Here is a 21511-nt window from a genome sequence, read left to right as displayed (position 1 = left end):
GCGTGCGTGTAAAAATAAACAATATACACTCTTACTGACTTATAAAAGAGATAAAGCAAAAAACGTGGATGCCTCAATACTTCAAATCATTAAAGTAATATGGGAAGGAGGTTAACTTACCACAGCATCCAACAGCTCCCTCGAAATCTGTATAAGTATAGAATATTAACAATAAAATCGATAAAATAAAGACATATCAAGGAAGTAACGTTTATGAACATGAATAATGATTATATTAAATCTACAAAATGAAATTCCCAGAAGATGAAAAGATACAATTAGTTAAACTAATCGTAAAACGCCAAGATAATACTCAATGAATTAGCAGTTACAAAAGATCAGAAAGGGGTTTTTGTGGATATTATATTAAGTTAATATTTGAAATCATGATTCAATTGAAGCTGGACCACCATGGATGCGTACTGCTGAAGCGTGCCACAACAGGACGAAACAGCCGTCCAGTGCTTCCAGGTTTTCCATGATGGTCTAGCTTCAATTGACTCATGATCTCAACTGTTAAATTACAAAATATTCAAGTGAAAAATAAGTTAAACAAATGACTAAACAGTTATAAAATATTTAATTAAGACCAACATGAATACAATTTTTGATATTTGCAATGTTGATGATGACAATGTTGCTTAAATAAACACAAGCAAGACTTTATTTTTTAACCAAATGCATTGCAAAAAGCAAAAACAACTATTTTAGAAATATAGCTAAATAGGATGACGTTTTAGGCCAAAATTACACTGAACCATATAATATAACACTTTATTTTATTAATTGTCTACGTGTATCAATAAAAAAGCAATGAGTTATTGGGTCATTCTATCAACAAAAATAAGCACAAATTCTTTGATTTGCTATGCATGATTAAGAGACAGTTAACAAATTCAAAAGTCGAATATGGTGCATAATGAAATTTATCGGTAAGTCTAAGAAATATATATATATATATATATACATCAACACTGCAATAAACTTACTACCATCAAAGGTATCATAACAAATACTCCCTGTAGGCATTGACATTAGTGCAGCTAAGAAGAATAAAGACAGTAAAAAAGAAAGGTGTACACATGAAAAATGTAATATGAATGTTATTCAGTAGTTTTAATGATACAAACATTGGTATAAACATTTTAGTCATAATATCAGTTAGTAAACAATAAGCTCAGGTTATCAATCAATGTCTTCCTGTAATTAATCCTTTCGGATCGATATAGTCGTTCCTAACAGTCGTTTTCAATTGCTTTTACTCTAGCCAAGACGTATTTAAGAGCAGGCAATTCCTAGACATACAAAACACTAACTCCATTTAGATTAGTAGATGGAAGATCGAATCTTCGTAAACTGATTTATCATCTTTGACTAGTAATCTATATATCCAAAACATAGTAATTTGCTGTTTCCAATACAAATGAACAAGCTTAGAAGACACCTGTGATCTAGAATACCAATATAAGTACACCATCGACCTCTGAAGACAATTTTTGTAATTACTAGGTAATAAAGCACAAGGTGGTGCATAGTATACTCATCTTTTGATAGAAAGATGAACATCTTTCTAGCTCGAAGTTTGACGTGAACTAGCAAATGATGAAGAGACCTTTAGCTCTTATATTGAGAGTTCGTTGACCAATAACCTCGTTACGGCTAGTGAAACTCCAAGACAATTGGCATGAGTACGCCAACCAACTCAACCCTTATTTGATGAAGGCCAGTCTCGGAGTATTATTTTGAATCCATAAGAAGAGATATGCATCGCAAACATTCATTCTCGCCACTCAGGCTTTCGCCTACGTACTTAGTCAGTGAGGTTTTTATGTCACAGATCAATAAATTTAAAGTCAAGTTAAAAATGATCATATAAGTGACAAGATTTGGTGAAAATGAAGAAAATGGACAATGATGACGGACACTATTTGATGGAGATGATTCAAATATTAGTGCATCGTAAACCCTGACTGACCCATAATTTCCCAATTAATGATTCCCAGCAGATTTATGTGGCTTCTTTGATATGTTTTTCAACCAATCTACCTTAGATAGAAGAGTATCAAGGGAGAGATATTCCAAATAATATAGCTCAGTCGATTCGTAATGATACGAACGTTTAATCACTTCGTCAAGCTGGGTAGTTCATAATACAAAACTTGTCAGAATTACAGACATATAGTGAGCGAGAAATCAACCTAACTCACAATATTCATAAACCTTTTGTTCATGTTGTGTTTAATCCCAAAAGTAAATTACGAGAAAGTCTGTACAAATAAATATACACCAGTCGGACAAAAACAAACGTTGAACCGATTCATTTTTGTACTGGTTGTTTAAATCGCCCCATTGAGGTTACACTGATTTAATAAATTCCTAAAATCTTTATTCATTATTAAAGTGATCATACAAATGAACATTATGAAATAAGTGTTTAATGAATCATACCAGCGAAACGACGGGACATAAGAGGTACAGTGACTTTAACTCTTTCCTTCGGATCAACATCTAAAATAGAACAAAAAAAGCAATCAGAAGAGTAATACAAGTAGTAAGATGGTGAAAGAAATCTACCATGCTTTATTTTGTGCAACGAGTTAAGATGATTCTAATCATATTACGACAAGTGATGGAAGGTAAACTACATGAAATGAACAGGAACTTTTACCATAGTACTAATGAAATTCATATTAATTACCTAACTTGGTTGGGTCTACAGCGACCAAAGAAGTGAATTTTGATAATATATTCAATTGACATGATAAATCTTCAACTTGTTGACGTATGGACTTCAGTTCTGTTTCATTTTTCTCATTCATTTCATTCAATTGTATACTATGGTATTCATCTATAAGTTCATTCATTCGCATATTTCCTGCTAGTCGATGAATCGGTAGACTTCCAGAACAATTCAACTTGTCATTAAACAATATCTCATTCGATATACTTAATATGAATGATTTCTTTTCACCTAGTACACTACAATTGAAATTTACTTGTCCTTGGATAGTTGATGATTTATCTATTGTATAAATAAAAGACGAAAGAGAATTAGAAAACACTACCTTTTCAAAATGTAACTTAGATGCATGAAACGAATTCAATTAACCAAATTAACATAAATTTTTATGTTGATGGTGCACATCGATTGAATACCTGTTAAAGGTTGATAGATTACTTTCTTGAATCACTAAACCATATTTATACTAATATGACATGATATCACTTAATCAGCTTTCAACTGTTAGACAGATAGTCTATTGTTAACGAAATAGGTTTACAAATTCAATGAAAGAATGATTTGAACATGCTTACTATTTTCATTTCAACTAATCACAGTTGGCTGATAGATCCAGAAGTTCTCTAAGCAAATTTTATCTACTCCCTTATAGTTTTTATTTCTAACTGTTTTTTTATGGAAGTTATGTTTGTATACATACATAGTCCCTTTGAACTTTTGTTAACTAATTCTAGTTATTTACTTGTTTGCTGTGAAGAAGTGGTTTACACTAAGTTACGAAACTTCAGAAATACAAATTTCTACTCATTGTGCTATCTCAAATATACCTTTAATTAATTGTCATAATGTTCGTCGGACTATTATAGAATTTACAGCTATTTATCAGTTAGTCCGATAGTGATTACTTACCTATTCTGCAATACTTCAGATAGTTATTACGTCAAGTGTTATTTACAAATAACTGAGAAATCAAACATATATCGTAGTAAATTGTCGGTGAGAGATAGTGGTACGACAAAAAAAACACTGGCAGAAAGGCTCACATAAGTATACCTACTACAAATAACTTGAAAATAAGTGTTACTAACAGTATATACCAACACAGACAGGTTATCAGTAGTTGCATATGCCATAATGAAGACTGGTTTTTAAATTACATATTTTGGATAATCGTAAATATGACTACATTTACTAACCAGATTTGAAAAAACCGAAATATGTCGAGAACCGATCAGGAAATATTGGAGCTATTTGCTTAGGAACAACTACCACTTCAATTGGTTTCTCCTTGCCATCATGAAATTTCTCGACTAGCTTCCAATCCATTTCAATATTATCAGCTCTTGGCTGTAATGCAGCTGAAAGAGTCCTCATCACAGCTGACTGAAGTTGAGAGCTAAATTGAAAATAGTTGAATATATATTAAAACCACAAAATTTATACATGAATCTACATACATGAGAGTTGACCAAGACAGGAAGAGATACATGGTAGTACAGCCACCAGGTATTTTACAGGCTTCATCGTATCAAATTGTGATAAAATGGGATAAATATATGATCCATCATGCCATTTATTTCCAGGTAAAATCCAACAAGACTTATTTATGTTGATGGATGTATTCTGTTCGTCTCGCTTTTTATTGACTTAACTACAACTTCGATCATGCCTGTTACATAAAAACACTCCTTATTCAGTGTGAAAACCAGTGTTTGAACAAAGTAAAATTCATATATTTAAATATTTCAACAGATTCTCATTAGCACGTATATCTGTTAGTTAAAGCCTAAAGAAAATCGATAATGGCTTCTGTCTACTAGTCCTTTGACAGTTAAATATTTATTATCCAGAAAATGATAGGACCATAATTTTTTAGTGAGCTTATGAATGCAACATTTATTGTAGCGAATCATTTGTAAAATAAATGAACTTATCACTCCAATTTATGTCTCATGAAATATCGAACTGTAAGTAATCATTATTTCCTTAAGTATTTTTCTTAAAGAGGAAATTAACTAGCTCGATCACAACATAAACATCAACTGATGGATAAAATCTAATATTATGGCAGCAAAGTCTGACCTAAAGCCTTTCCACAGCGCTGCTGGGAAGTAGGGACAACCTTACTAGCTAACTTGAGCGGTCTATGGGAAGAAAGCCTTTATACCATTGATACGTATGCAATGCGTAAGTGACGGTCAGTTGTAGCAAATACGTTTGAAGGGAGCGGTGACTGACCATCTACCCTCCCAGCTGGGTGAATATATCTGTGTGTATGATAGAGGATGTATGAGTAGAAACTTGTGTGTTACTGGTGTGCATGTAACGTATATCTATGCGTATGTCAAAGGATGCATGAGTGAAAACTTACAAGTCTCCAGTATGCATGTAGATTAAACTTGCCCTGGTGTGATGCCCGTGGGCCAAGAACTGGGGGTAACGACTTTTCTACAAAATCACATCCACGCGGTAGGTTTGCGAGCCTTGCAAAACCCGATCGGCTTCACCCGATAAGGCTTTACCAACCTTAACACGGATGGAACACCGTACGAATACGGTTAGTAGAATAACAAATACATAACAAAAGAGAAATAAGACTAGCATAACTAAAGTGCCACTGAAATACAATTCAGAAAAGAGTTAACATAGATAAAAAGAAAATGATGCACTATAGAAAAACAGAAAAACAAACACTTACGGATCACGAACAAATTCTGCTGTACCATTGCCAGCTCGAGCAACACCACCGATTAGTGCAGTGCTTACTCCTTGTCCAAGCCCTATAGTAAATACTCTTGCTTTGTCAACATTCATTCGTACCAAACCGATAACCTAAATATTTATGAAGTAAATATCGATGAATAACAGAAATTAGTTATAAGGTACTTTAATAAACTTCAATTTTGAACAAGCTCTTAATTGCCTTAATTTAGTTTATAATTGAATAATCTCAGTAGTTCATAGTGTAATAGAGATTATCTGATCACATTAACGCAGATTGATATTTATAAAAATGATATAATAATACGTTTGTCATATCCTAGTGAATCAATAATTCTCACCGAAACATTTTGTTCTTAATATTCTGCTGAATAGGAAATTGAATTTCTAACGATTTTCACCAAAGGAGACTTATATGAAGTCATGCAACATTAAAATTTGGAAGTTCTACTCACTGGAGGGTTAAAAACACATTTTTGTCTTATTACTATGAATAATTTAACTAATGTCTTATGTATTTGAAAGTATTAAGTCAAACCATAGTGGTGATACTTATAAACTGATTTTTAGTGATGAAGCAGTCTCAATTTAATGTCATATTGGAATATATTTATCCCTCTATTAATTAAATAGTTTGAAGTTGTTGATAATCAGGAAGCTAACACAATTTTAAGTATTATGTTTGAAATACGCTTGTATAAAAGGTAAACAGATGTTAACTAGGTGTCTGAAACACAGTTGGATTTACAATCTATAATACAAAGGCATACATTCGAAATTTTATCCTATTAAGCCATAGCTGTATAAAGTTCTGAAGACCAATACATATAACAACTAAACCGACCACCATCATATCTACTTCTACTCAACTAGGCTTACTTCACACTAGCATAAAACGTTATGATATTACAAATCATTTCATTTTGAATAAATTTAGTACCTCCGAATACTGATTTTTGTGATTAATCATGAATGTTAACAGGCATTTAAAGCAAGAAAATAAATAAACATAATGTGAATACTACAATCGACCTTGTTGTTAACAGTAGGTAGTTGTATTACAACTTTAGTCCTTCAAAATAAGGGATTCGATCAAGTAAAAGAGTTAAAAGTTACAAGAAAACAGAAAACCTACCTCATCTGCATTACCTACATCACCGTCCGTAAGAAATATGATTTGTTTGAACCAACCTTCACCACTCGGTGTTGAATGTAGAGCCGACTTTAGAGCATTGTAAGCTTCTGTACCGCCCATATCAGCATTTAGGTCTTTTTGATAGTTCATTGCTGTATTTAACGATCCTTCAGAATAGTCTGTAGGTCTAATAATAAAAATAGTCATCCAACGAATTAGTAAATAAAAATGATACAAAAATTTATCCCCATCAGAAATAATGGTGAACAAAACACCGAAAAACAGCTATTTCATTAGAGCAGATTAACTTCGAATATTAACCTGGGTCCACTATCATGGTTTAAATTATGTTCATAATGTATCATCATCGCACCCACCGTGATAGCAAAAAAACATGCATAGTTGGTGAATACTTGATCTTTTCAAAGCACTGCTTGCGTATGAGGATAACACGAAGTGAGTTGAATTGTGGTTAGGTGTGGGGTATTAGTTTAGGTTGGCAAATCGATTAGTGAGATTGAACATTCATCGGATGTGACTGGGGTATTGTGTTACATATCCCAGTACTCCTGAGTTTCGATGAGTTTACATCGTTTTGACTTTAGTAGAACAACTGATCTGCTTAGTGTCAAATGAATCAAATATAAGGCGCAGTAAATAGTGAATGAATGGCTAAAAATCTATACAAGACAGTACATCGAAAATCAAACTGAAAAGTAAAACTTATTTAAGATATTGGAGGTCTGCCATATAAGTGTGTGCTGAAAACACCCAGAAATTCAAAAACGATAGCCCTAAACACAAGTGAGCAAATGCAGCACACTCCTTAATTGAATGGATGTTAAATACCAAAAACACGAAACCATGAAGCAATGACCAAATAAAGATCAAGGAGTTTTAGAAACCTGGTTGGGAACAAATGGTGTAAATTAGCTGGGAGAGCAGGAAGGAACTTATGGAATATGAACATATTTTGATTACCGGCCACCATGGGACAGCATCTCGTGCATCGTGGACTAGGTCTCCAGGCTAAGCGCCCACGAAACAGACCCCCAAGAATAACAACCGGCTTCGGTTTGAAGAACTAAACAGAATCCTAAATCTTTAACAAATATTATGATGATTACTACTGAAGAAAATGTTTTCTCTTTGCTTCAGTATTCACCCAGACAGTATTTACAATCATATGGTTACATATAAAATTTTATGCAGCTATTGCTGCAACTAAATATCAAACCGAGTCATGACTGAGTTTAGACACTAGTTCACTGGCAAGTGTAGATGAGCATCGGCTGCCTCTGCATGATGATGTAGAACTGGTGGATTAAGTCGCTTAGTTTCTACAGACTCTTTACAACTCCTTGAAGCATCTTCATCTACTCTGGTAAACTACGAGTTTGATAGTAAGTGTATATTCTTGATTCAAGTTTGTGTAAGGACTAAGGAACTCAGTGATTGTAGCATACTAACTAGTTGAAAGCAGCAGATGCATCTGCCAATCGCTAGACTACAATTCAACTTATCTGAATCACTGGAAACTAGAGGTCTGGTGCAAGTTAAAAATTCTGTGAAGTCGATAATACGCCATTCAACATCTAATGGATTCCTGAAGGAGTTTCCTGAGGAATATCTTACCTGGTCTATGGCCCCAATATCGTCAGTCAAAAGGTCTAGTACTCGCTGGTCGGTAACTACTGACACACCTAACGAGAGGGAAGTTCACTAGGAACTCCAAGTTATGAAATGCCATAAGTCATCGGGCCTAGACCCTGGTTCGGTTTAATGATGGTGGTAAACTTCTAGTCAAGGAATTGACTGGGTTGTTTGAAAAGGTATGGAACACAGAGATATTCCAACATCTTAGAATGAGGCGACCGTCATCTCCATCCCTAAAAAGACCCTACGCCACTTATGCAACAACAATGAGACAAGTTTACATTTGATCTCATCCACACTACTGATTTCCACCATACTTTGCAGATTGCTCGAAACCCGCGAAAGATTGACTCGTGATGAACAGGTTGGTGTTCGTTATGGTCGTGAACGTGCATATCACATCCTCACTCCCTGTAAATGTTACGGCAGTGCCACACTTACCCCAGGCCAAAAATCATTGTTTCTTGATTTCAGAACTATGTTCTAGAACTGTTTGTTGAATAACAGTGTGAATTAGGAGTTTATTAAATTCTCGAAGGCAAAATGAGGGCATAAAATCACTTCCCTTCGTTTTTAAAATCCAGCCATGTAAAATATGACCATTTCTCCCCAACTTCGATAACACTCAGTTCTGAAGGAAGTACGTGTTTGTGGCGATGATCCATTCCCCAGAGAAAAACGTTTCGACCCTGGGTATGGGAGTGACATTGTCCTACTGTGAAATGATACACGGACAATCTAAACTGAACTCGGTCGTAATTTTAATCGAGCTGTTTCTCTTATGATGTATTATTCTTGCTAGAGTGCTTTTATTTCTAACGCTCCTTTTCCATGACTTATTTCATTACAACATTCTCTTTAATTTGCATGATGATCACTATTTCTGGTGCCTTGTAGTACCAGATTTTATGCATTAAATAAAACAACTATAAATGTCAGATCGCGAATTCGACTAAGATTGAATAATGATTTTGGATTTGCAAAGTGAAAACGGGAACTGATTGTATGAGAAGTGGAAATGGCCATGCATCTTTCCGTATACTAGTGATTATTTAGTCATCTTCAAGGTACATGATTCTTGGGGAACGCTGATGAATCATCACAATATTGACTCCAAATAACATTCTGCTTACTCTGAAAATAAAGCAGCAAAATCACTCCCGAAGCCAATAATTTGAAAACGACAACTCATAGGTAAGCTCTTTAAGAAGAGAAGAAGGGAGGTCTTAGCGTAAGAAATGTTATCACCTTCCATACTACCTGTAAATTCAAGTAAAAATTTGTGTTATTCGTAATCACAAGTTACTAAGGACAATAATAAAGATGAGATTACCAACCAGTTATAAAGTTATGGCTTCAGTTTAAACTTCTAAAGTGAGTCTCAATTCCTGTTAATGGCGACGTTAAAAACAATGAAAACAGAATACTGTGAAGTGGAAATTTACCGAATTACGAAACTTTTCGTGATCATCAGTAATTGGTAAAAAGTATCGGTCATACGAGAAACCCTACACGGTGGAACTTAGTTGACAGCTCTCGTGACATTCACTGTGACGGATTCAATCTAAAATATTTTATGAGAACCATGAATAAACAAAGCAAATGCTATTCAGTACTGTTGTAAAATCGATTATACACATAAATTATCTGTTAACTCAGCATCACATACACTGGTGTGCACTCAGGTCGCTGTAATTTACAGTACTAAATAGCCCTATTGAAAGAAACGTTTGCCGTTTATAATTTTTAACGAAAAGCGAATGTTCGGCGCTTTAACCGGATCCCATAACAATGGTGCACATGGGCTCCATTATCCTGAGGGAACAGATGATGTATGAACCAGTCGTTGGTCACCGGCTACCATAGGACTGCATCTCCTCACAATGCTCTACTGCCTTGTGGGTCAGACCATTAGGTCAAAGACTCGGGGTGTATTCCCCTAAGAAAACCACCTGCCTCGGTCTGGGCACCCGGGCAGCATCACAGCCCACACACAAATAAAATGAAAATGATGATATTTACTGAAAATTTTATTCTCGCTTCGATTAACAGTCAAACAATTCACATTATTATTATTTACTACGTCATTTACTCACTCTTTTTTATTCCCACCTTATGTATCCTTATTTTTCGACTTATACAGCAGCTCCCCTATGGTGGAAACTCGGTTCTATCTAAACGTTCTCTAGTCACTACCTGGTTGAAAACTGCATAATACCACCAAATACGAATACTGAAGCAGTCTTCCTGAAACCACATGCACCATTCAAACTGGCTGCCTTCAACGTTCGCACACTTATGCAGGTCGGACAACAAATAGGGCTGGCTATGTCTTTAGAAAGTCTTAATATCGACGTTTGTTATCTATCCGAGAGCCCTATTCAAGACTCTGCTGAAGTACTACAAATTCACTCTCCATCTGTCGCTTCAAAAAGCTTGTTTAACGTGTCTATCCGGGGATCCTGTGGCATCTTCGTCTGGTCTTGCTGGCGTTGGTGTCACACTAAGCCCTAGAGCTGAGACAGCACTAATCGATTGGATCCACATTAACAGCCGTTTATGTACTGTTAGATTAAAAAGTTCCATCGGAGTGAGAAGAAATCGGCGTGAAAAACGATGACTTTCTGGCTAAGGAACTGACTGTGTTGTTTACAAAGGCCTGGGAACTAGAGAGTGTACCAGCGTCATGGAATGAGTCGATAGTTGTCCCCATCTTTAAAAAAGGTTCACGTCGTTCCTGTAACAACTATCGGGGGATAAGTCTACTTCCGATTGCGTCCACGCTATTGGCTTCCGTCATACATCGAAGATTGTTCAAAACCCGAGAAACATTGACTCGCGAGGAGCAAGCTGGGTTTCGTTCTGGTCGAGGATGCATTGATCATATCTTCACCCTCCGCCAAATGTTAGAACACCGTCATACTTATCAAAGGCCAACAATCGTAGTGTTTCTTGACATTAGAGCTGCCTTCGATTCGTTGGACAGGACTGTTCTCTGGGATTGTCTATTGAAGAAGGGTGTGCCTGAGAAGTTTCTTAACATCCTAAAGGCCCTATATACAAACACCTCAGGCAGAGTGAGGGCATACAACCACCTTTCTCCATTGTCCCTTTCAAACAGTGTGATTAGACAGGGTCGCTCAATCTCACCATTCCTCTTCAACTTTGCCATCGATGACATTCTGGAAACAGCTCTGATGAATGTAAGTAGTGGTGGTGTGGATCTGTTGCCTGGAGAAAGACTTCTCGACCTTGAGTATGCGAATGATATTGTCTCACTGTGCGACAATGTCCAAGTCATGCAATTTACACTTAATCAGTTGGCAATCTATGTCCGTAGGTACGGTATGTGCTTTGCACCTTCGAAGTCCAAAGTACTTCTACAAGACTGTCAGGATTCTAATCCTGGGTGGTGAGCAGATAGAAGTAGTCGAGAAGTTCGTGTATCTAGGTAGCTGCATAAGTGCTGGTGGTCGCGTGAGTGATGAGATCAATGCACGTATAGTGAAAGCCAGAGTGGCTCATGCCAATCTGGACCATCTTTGGAGCATTCGTGATGTCAGTCTGACTGTAAAACGTCGGATCTACAACGCATCGGTGAGAGCAGTTCTGCTCTATGCCTGTGAAACCTGGCCTCTCTGAGTTTACAATGTTAGACGACTCTATGTGTTTGATCATCGTTGTCTCCGAAGGATTGCTGACATCCAGTGGCAACACCATGTCAGTAATGCAGAGATTCAGCATCGTGTGTTCAGGCACAGAGGCGATAATCCAATTGGTGTCACAATCTTGAAACATCGACTTCGGTGGCTAGGACATGTTTTACGAATGTCGTCCCACAGAATTCCATGTCGTGCATTATTCGCCGACGCTGGGACTGGTTGGAAAAAGCAGAGGTGGTCAGTGTATGACATGGTGTCGGGGTATGAAAGAAAGCTGCAAAGGGTTGGCTTCTGTTGGTCCTTCACCACTTCCTGGTTGGGGTCCGAGAGATGGTGCGACACAGTGGCTAGAGACGTTATCAGATATGGCTCAGAACAGGAGCCAGTGGCGATCCTGCTGAAACCTTCATTTACTTTCTTCATAAAAAGTGGCTGTATCTTCCTTAACTGAAAGATTTCTTCTGATTGTACCTTTCCGTTTCCCCCATCATTACTATTATTATGATTATTATTATTATTATTATTATTACACTACCTTACACTAATCTGGTCGTTATTGCTCTTCTTTTTTTCTCTTCCCATTCTCATTGTTTTGTGTGGTGCATATATATTTGGTGCCCCCATGTACTAATGTCTGTGTTCAAATAAATAAATAAATAATTGTGGATGCTTAGATGTGACCTTGATGTTAAAAGTCACCAAAATACTGAGCTAATCAGAAACCATCAAAACTGTATCCAGTAGGACGAATAAAAAAAGTGAAATGACGAACCTGAACGGTCGATTAAAAACACGAACTCATATCGCATGTCTTTAGAACTGACGACATTAGGAATATCAGGCAAAAGCTGTACCATCAAACAGTTCATAGCCAATATAGACGACTGGTTCGGATCACCATATTCCAGAGATGCCAGAGATGTAAGTGGATCAGAAAGACTTAGGACCATTTGAAGATCATGATCTGGTATAAACTCAGAGGAAAGTTTGACCTAAAACATGAATCAAATTAATTAATTCGTGTGAATTACCAATCAACTACAGATTTATTAACATGGTTTCAAGTCATATTGTTTTGACGATTATCAACACTGCCTTAACGCCCAGACAGGGCTTGAGATGTAGTGATCAAGAGTTAAATAGTTTGACCACCATACCATAGTCCCAGTGACCGAGGGGAATGGCTGTAAAGTCCTTATTTTCATGCTATGGAAAACCAACAAGTAAATCAACTGGCTCCCATCACTCAATACGTTTTAGATTGTTATCCCATGAAGGACTAAACCAATATGTCATTTCTCGTATCAAACACTAAAGACATCTTCAAAAAATAAGTTATTAGAAAATTGTGTTAACGGTTTCATTTCAAAAAACAAAATTATAGTGCTAATTCCGTGTCAAAACTTAGGAATTATATAATCTCAAACACACTGTTAAGACGGCGTGAAAAATCTCCTGACTAGTTTTGATTTCATCTTTTGAGTTTCAAGACAAATCATGTGGATAGAACGTTATTACATGTAACAAACTAAATTGAAACCTTTTTGTCTCACAAACCTGCGGCAGATCTCTGATTTCTTTAACTATTGCAAATTGTATTACCCGAAATATTTGTGCATGATAGAATAATAAATGCTTCTTAGTATGTAGTGTTATAAACTGACTTCAAGTAGTAGAGTAGTTAGGCGAGTACAGTTATTTTGAGTGATGAAGACTATTTGGTATCCGCTGATAACAAAACCGGCATATACAAACACCAGCCATCCACTTTACAACCAATGCGTTAGTGACTTGATGCTTACAATGCATGAATGAGTTGTTAAAGATAAATGTAGGACCAAACTAGTCTCGCGCAAAACGTAACTAAACTTGAAAGTCAAGAGCCACAATAAAATCGTAAATTCAGGATTATGAAATAACTAGAAGCCCACTGTGCGTGTCCCGCATATTTTTTTCAGCAAGAAAGGGTAGGCCTACAAGAGGCACCTTGAGAATGTGTAATACAAGACAGTATGTTTAGCAAATTTAATTGTATTCCCATAGTCGAAAGTAGATAATAAAAATATTGGAAAATAACTTAAAATTTTTAGGACAAACAAGTCTATTCTGGTGAATTAAAATAAACACGACCACCACTCTGAATGAGTAGTATTACTTCTGTAAACATATGACCTTTAGTGGAGGCGAGTCATGAAAACAATGAAAAACAGAATACTTGATACCTCTAGAATCGATGTACAAGAACAACTTTAGACCATTAAGAAAACAAAAAATGCTGAAGCTTACAAGGCCATGATTAGAATTGTTTGTACAGTTCCAAGTGAAACTATCATGTGTTGATTTGACATCCAGAATTTTTGACGGCATCCAAAGTTCAGATTCAAATGTTATTGTGTAGGGCACAGAATTCACAAGCACAAGCTCCGTAAACTGCTCAAACTCGTCAGAATTCTTTTTTTCTGGATTGAAATTAAACAAAACATAATTATTTACCTTTTGGATAGTAACGCGGGTTGATAACGCTTGGCAAAGTTAGGATAATTTCAGAGTGGCTAAACTTAGATGTATCTGTCTTCATGTTTTTTCCTTCTATCAGTCCAACATATTGTAGAACTATAGCAACCTTTCCATTTGGCGGTATGTTCCCGATGTTCATTTTAAATAAATCAGCACAATGTTCATCCTGTTCGGCCAAGATTGCTGTGTGCCCTTCTTCAACAGCACTGTCATACGTTTCTTTAGCCTTCATTGAGGTAAAATAAAATAAATAACACCATTAAGCTATTTGATAAAGTGGAGGTATACTCTACTTTATTCTGGATGACCTGAAACTAATGTAAAATAAGTCGTTATAAGGCTACTTATCAGAAAGTGAAAAGGTCACTCGTTTTTATATAATAAAAAGCTATTCACTAAATAAATATTGGAGAAACCCAAAGTTATAATCATACCTCTGAGTGATAGCTATATCTTGCAAGTTAGTAATATCTACTGTTTTTAAATCATGAATAAATCAAGTTCCTAATCTATTTCTAACTAAGAAGCGCTGATGTTCAGTAAAACATTTTCGCGGCATAAGCTATGTAACAAAAAGTAAACTTAAAAAATCACTTCATAACACAAAATTTTCCACACTGATCGACCTGCCAGTTTAGAAGACTCAATCCAACTCTTGTCTGATAAGAAGCGCTGTTATTTTCTATCCAAACTACATGCCTAGATAACTATTTTTACTATTAAATTATTTATTTTTGTTTCAAAACCATGATTCTCTTAAAATGCATTGGAAGCAAAAGTGTGTTGCCATGTTAATACATTTGGTGATTCACGTTATTTACCTTGCACTTCTCGAATCATCATGTACATAAATATTTGTCCCAGTAACCTTGACCCCTTTTATGTGTGTATGTATGTACGTCTTTTGATCACTTAATCTATTTGCTACCCGTTTTAGATTGTCTTTAACTACCTGTACGATTGCTAAATCACTTAGTGAGACAGAGTTGGCTGGAAAGCCTTTCTCAACACTACATTTTATACGTCTAATCTGTACAAACAATTATATGAAATATACCCCTCAGAAACACTCATATTCCCATTTCAAATAAGCCGTTATATGAAACGTGTTAAGTTGATTATATATATATAAACTAGTCGCAAATATATTTTGGGGAGGGAGAGTAGCTCTATTCATTAAGAATGCTATCCCATTTGCCATTACCGACAGTGTACCCCATGAGAGTGAGACGTGTGAATTAGTTAGTTGCCGCTTGAAATGCAATGGACGAGAGCTGATGATTGGTTTGGTCTATTGCAGCCCAAGCTGTGAGGTAAAGGAGGTCCTGCTAAGCAGTCTCAATACTTGGTCACAAAGTGGTCGATGTCTAAACATAGGGGACTTTAATACACCTATGGTAGGCTGGGAAAATCTGCGAACCGAATCGTCAGAAAATTCCTTCGAGCAGGAACTAGTTGATGCGGTTATCATATGTGCTCTAATGCAACATGTGAAAGAAGCGACTAGGTACGACCCGGACACTGAATCATCCTTACTAGATCTTATATTGACTCACTATTAGGATGACGTTGCGAACCTCCATTACACGTCACCCCTAGGTAAAAGTGATCACGCAGTTTTAACTTTCGACTTCCATATAACTGCCAATCACGAGCACGCGTTAACTCAATCTAGACCTAACGTCTGGAAAGCAAACATACCAGATACCATGCACTCAGCATCGTTAGTAGATTGGACAATAGACCCACAGTCCTCAATTGAAACGGCTTGGGACGCATTTCGAAATTTATACTTAAAAGTTACCGCACCTTACATCACTTGGACTATAACCAAGGGGGCCGAGAAACTCTCCATCATGGTTCAGCAGAAAGGTCCGCATCCTTCTCCGTAAGAGAAGAAAAATGCGGGATAGATTTAGGTTACTGGAGTCTGATGAGACAAAATCTCAGTATCGAAAAGCTCGGAATACCTGTGCCTCGACCCTCCGTAAGTCTAGAAAGTTGTACGAAGAAAAAATTGTTAAGGAATCCATAGAATGTCCTAAACGCTTGTATTCCTATATAAACCAAAGGATAAAATGAAGAGGAAATATTCCTGCACTATGGGGATTCAGTACTGCTGCATCATTAGTGGAGGACGACTTTGGTAAGGCTCAAGTGTTCTCGAACTAATTTGGCAATGTATATACCACAGAAGCACCCTTCCCGTCAGCGCACACAAATCCCCCCACACATACACTGGATAGCGTAATCATTAAAGAACCAGATGTCTTTGGTCTGCTAAATAAGCTTGACATAGGTAAATCCATGGGGCCCGATGAATTGCATCCTAGTCTACTGAAGGAATTATCTAACTTCCCTGCGAACCCTTTAAGTATATGCTTTAATCTATCCGTAACGCAGGGTCGTTTACCAAAAGACTGGAAGAACGCCATAGTAAGTCCTGTCTTCAAAACAGGTACGAAACATAAACCTGAGAATTACCGACCCGTTAGCCTAACCAGTGTGGTTAAAAGATTAAAAAAGATTATTCGGAAAGAGCTGTTTAAGTACCTCGATGAAAACCGGATCCTTTCGGAGAAGCAGCACGGTTTTAGAATAGGTTATTCTTGTCTCACTAACTTATTAGTCGCTCGTGAAAGCTGGTGCGATCTTAAGGACCAAAAGTTACCTGCAGACGTAGTCTACATTGATTTCAGCAAAGCTTTTGACAAAGTTCCGCATAACCTGCTGTTATATAAGCTAAGAAATGTCGGAATTGGAGGCAATCTATTGATGTGGATAAAAGACTTCCTAGTTTCGCGCCAACAAAGAGTACGGGTGAACTCAAAGTGATCTAGCTGGGAAACTGTGCTTAGTGGAGTGCCCCAGGGTACAGTTTTGGGGTCAGTGCTATTCCTCTTGTATGTGAATGACCTTCCTCGTCTCCTATCATCATTGGTCTTGCTATATGCTGACGATATCAAGATATGGAGAACGATGCGATGTAAGAGTGATAGCTTAGAGCTCCAAAATGACCTGAAGAAATTATCTGAATGGTCTCAAACCTGGCAGTTGCCGATAAATACTTCCAAGTGTGTTGTGATGCATATCGGTCATCAAGGCACAGATACATACACAATAAATAACACTGAGCTACATGTCGTCCAGACATATAATGACTTAGGAGTCATCGTTAGCCAAAACTTAAAGACTACTGCACACTGCCGTGCAATAGCCGCCAAAGGTTTTAGAACGTTATGGTCAATACGTAGGGCTTTTAGTCATGTTGACGCTAAAACGTTTTTGACTTTGTATACAGTGTTCGTACGTCCTAAACTTGAATACTGAATACAAGTGGCTAGCCCCTGCTTAAAAAGACAGTGAGCTTCTGGAAAAGGTTCAGAGAACGGCGACTAAGCTGATTCCCGGAATAGCGAAGCTTCCGTATGAATCTCGACTGGCCAAGCTGAATCTTTTCCCGTTGTCATATCGCAGAACTAGAGGCGACTTGATTACAGTTTTCAAATTGCTTAGTGCCAAATTTGCACATGATATGCCCTCAGTTGTCTTGTCTTCCAAAACAGAGAATTTACGAGAACACTCCAAAAAAGTTCACAAATTACTTGTCAGCTGACTATCGACTTTTCCATCGAAACATCAACGAGTGGAATTCATTACCTCAGCACGTGGTTGAGGCTCCATTCGTCGACTTTTTCAAGAGAAAGTTGGATCAACTGAGAGACCACCATTGCCAGGACTAACGCAGGCCATCAAGCCTCCTGTCCTTTCCTAACTGAAACTGATTTGTTATAGACTATGACACATCAATAGAAGTTAGGACACTAATCCGTACTGTATACCTGAATTTTTAGTTTTAACCAGCCAGTGCTTTCTAAATTTTGATTACGGATGTCAAGATAAAACCCTTTTACATAAAGTACCGAAGCATGGACTAAATACAATCGAGTTATAGCTTTGATATTTCAATAAGTAAAACGATATAGAAAGTACGCTGAGTTGTATTTTAACACACAAAACCATGTTTATATGTACAATAGGAACCGTTTGGACCCACTATCATTAACGATAAGAACTGAAAATAATCAGTGAAGCATCGTTCACCGAATATTATTGTTGCACGAATATTAAAGACAAACTAAAAGAAACATCCCTGTAAACGTTTGAGTCTTATTGTGTAATTATACAACTTTTCTATTATAAACAACACAATCCAGTGGTATAATTACTAACTTTCCCGACTACATACAAGTAAAATGGCAATTTATCCTACTTACCTCTGCACGTGGACGACACACTGATACTATTTTTTTGTCGCCGATTTGTGCCTCGAAATGGTAAACCGCCACATTGTTCAATGGAAAAACAAATGACGCCTCCAGAGCTTCTTGTAATGAGTTTTCGTACAAAAACTCTACCTTGACGTCTGAAAGCATATTTACTACCCTACATTTTATTTGAACACTCTTCAATGGAACATTAGTGCATGATCCTTCGCACACAAGGCCAAGGTATTTATAACCCGATATGTTCCAACCAAAGTTCATTTACTAACTTTCAGTACGTCACTTAGGTAGATTCGTTTGAGATATTCTGAAAAAGAAAAACAGAAAAATATCACCAGTGGCATATTCAGAAAATAGAAGGCACTAAGTGCAATAGACATCAGCCAGTAACAATACAAATATAAAATTAGGACAATATGACTATTGAAAATAAAACTAAATACCGCAGGGTATATAAACGTTACAGTTTACGCAATTGAATAATCCCGAGCAAATAACTTCCCATTTGATTGATTTAAACAAAACATGTATCTGATCCTTTAATAAGACAGTCAAAGTTGAAAAAGAAGACACGACCGTTTATAATCAAAGTGTGTGTACGGCAATCGATATTTTTATGAAATAATTATATTCAGATTTGTGAAGTAAAGACAGAAGGCCTACGGCCTATTTTATTCCTTTTCTAGTATGCTCCTGTGAGTGCCCAGTTTTCTCTTGAAAGTGTCAATTGAAGGTGCGAACACCACTGCTTTGAGCAGTGGGTTCCAGGTATTAATGGCTAGGTGCGAAAACCTGCATGCCACGATTATTTTGTTCGTTCTTGGCTTTTCTACTCGTCTGCTATGTCCTCTGAGATGTCTCGATCTAGTGGGGAAGAAAGAGAGAATAATTTAGATCCAAAATCATTTCTCAGCATTCTGTGCATCAAAATCAGATCGCCTCTTAGTCTTCGATAGGACAGAGTAAAGAGGTCCAGCTTTTCAAGCCTCTCTTTGTATGGTAAACGGGTTGTTGCCCTCTGTACTTTTTCTAGGATATCCGAGTCACCTTTTAAACAGGGGCTTGCAGCCTGAAAGCAGTTCTCAGGCTTAGTTCTCACTGAGGATGTGTATGCTGTGGTGAACATGGTACTATCTAACTTAGTAAATGTCCGTTTTAAAGCCCAGAGGGTTCTAAACCCCTTAGCTGAGACCTCCCGGCAATGGCCCGTCGTCTTAAGACCACGACTCACTGTCACCTCTAGATCCTTATGAGACCGGACCATGGGTAATGGCACTTCCCCTATGTTGTACCTATCAAGCTTTGTATTCTCAAAATGCATGTAGACACATTTTGCCGCGTTGATAGGCATCGACCACTTTTTAAACCAGTTAGTCACATGATTTAAGTCTACCTGAAGAGCACATGCATCTGCGTCTCCAGTTATTACTCGCCAGATCTTTACATAGTCAGCGTAATAACATTGAGGACTTTACTATACTTTGAAGATCATTAACATACATTATAAAAAGTAAAGGACCTAGGATGAAACCTTGAGGTACCTCACTAAGTACTGGTCTCCAGATGGAGCACTTGGAATTTCTTCTTACTTTCTGTCTACGACCTACTAGGAAATCCTTAATCCATTTTAAAAGAGGTCTGGCAATACCAAGATTTCCCAACTTCAATAGCAGTCTATTAGTTGGCACCTTGTCAAAATAATTACTGAAGCCTATGTAGACAACATCCACTGAGTTTTCGTTGTCTAGCGCCTTTATCCTAGATTCCCTTGCTATAAGGAGGTTCGTTGTACAAGATAAACCCTTCCTAAAACCATGTTGTTCTCCGTTTAACAAGTTATTGGTTTCCATAAATACCATTATGTTCCGTTTGACTATTCTTTCCAATATTTTAACTGCAACACTGGTCAGGCTTACAAGTCTGTAGTTCGGTGGAAGTTGTCTTGGTCCTGTTTTATGTATAAGACTTACGACTGCGTCCTTGCAGTCCATAGGTAACACACCTTGGTCAAGTGGCATATTGAATATCACAGTCAGTGAGGCCGCAATATGTTGTGCAATATGTCTCAAGATTTCGGGGTGTAGTTCATATGGTCCTGTTGACTTTTCCATGTTTAAGGTGCTGAGAGCCTCAAGCCCATCGTCTTGACCGAAGTCCACGGTGAGTAGGTGGTTTGTTGAGTCTTAGTTTTGGTCTGGTTCTTTGTCTAGAAGGGGTTCCTGAGTGAAAACTGACCCAAAATAGTCAGCCATAGCCTTTGGGTTTTCCTGATCTTCCTCCACCGTTTCAGATTCACTCCCTTCTTTAAGTAAGTTGGGAATCCAATGATGCATCCTTGTGCTGTAGTTTATGTACGAGAATATTCTCTTGGGCTGCTTGAGTGCAGATTGTGCCAACTGCATTGAATATTTTCTTTGAGCTTCCCGAACTTTAGTTATACACGTGTTTCTTACCGATCTGTAGCGTTTCGTCTGCTGTGCCAAGGCGGTTAGCAACATCCCAACATTTCTACTTTTGTCCCAGTAAACGTCGAATATCCCGTCCTATCCAGAAATGGCCGTGCTTCTTCCTCTTTTGAACTGTCCAGGGTGTGTATGTTTGACTTACCCTATTGTATTACTGCCTGATGAGTACATGCCTCTTGTACTGATACCCTTGTGTCCATTTTCTCAGTTTTCAGCCGATGCTGCACAGTTGATTGCCTTCATGTCTGTCTTCCATATGTTAGGACGCGCCGGTGCAACTGCTCAACAGGCAATCTCAGCCATGAATTTGAATAAGATAACTGCATGGT

At 37.2% G+C, this 21511-nt stretch overlaps 1 protein-coding gene across 2 annotated transcripts in view; it reads right to left on the bottom strand.

The window, feature by feature from the left end:
- Positions 1–19225, bottom strand: part of VPS26A_1 (Vacuolar protein sorting-associated protein 26A) — a 31314-nt gene extending 12089 nt beyond the window's left edge. The window contains exons 1-13 of one of the 2 annotated variants that reach the window (XM_051217107.1): positions 19161–19225; positions 18709–19024; positions 14408–14657; positions 14201–14373; positions 12687–12906; positions 9386–9512; positions 6597–6783; positions 5439–5572; positions 3937–4136; positions 2699–3022; positions 2449–2508; positions 990–1043; positions 121–147 (exon numbers count right to left, since the gene is read on the bottom strand). In XM_051217107.1, the coding sequence (XP_051073877.1) occupies positions 121–147; positions 990–1043; positions 2449–2508; positions 2699–3022; positions 3937–4136; positions 5439–5572; positions 6597–6783; positions 9386–9512; positions 12687–12906; positions 14201–14373; positions 14408–14657; positions 18709–18978 (2026 nt within the window). In that variant the 5' untranslated portion in view covers positions 18979–19024; positions 19161–19225. Of the gene's footprint in view, positions 1–120; positions 148–989; positions 1044–2448; positions 2509–2698; positions 3023–3936; positions 4137–5438; positions 5573–6596; positions 6784–9385; positions 9513–12686; positions 12907–14200; positions 14374–14407; positions 14658–18708; positions 19028–19160 lie in introns of those variants that run through there. The other variant, XM_051217108.1, reaches the window with a different exon arrangement.
- Positions 19226–21511: the final 2286 nt, after the last annotated feature.

This window comes from Schistosoma haematobium, chromosome 1 (genome assembly GCF_000699445.3).
Source record: "Schistosoma haematobium chromosome 1, whole genome shotgun sequence".
In the NCBI taxonomy this organism is placed as follows: domain Eukaryota; kingdom Metazoa; phylum Platyhelminthes; class Trematoda; order Strigeidida; family Schistosomatidae; genus Schistosoma; species Schistosoma haematobium.
Note: the sequence above shows the minus strand (reverse complement) of the source record. Positions and strands in the feature narration are given on the sequence as shown.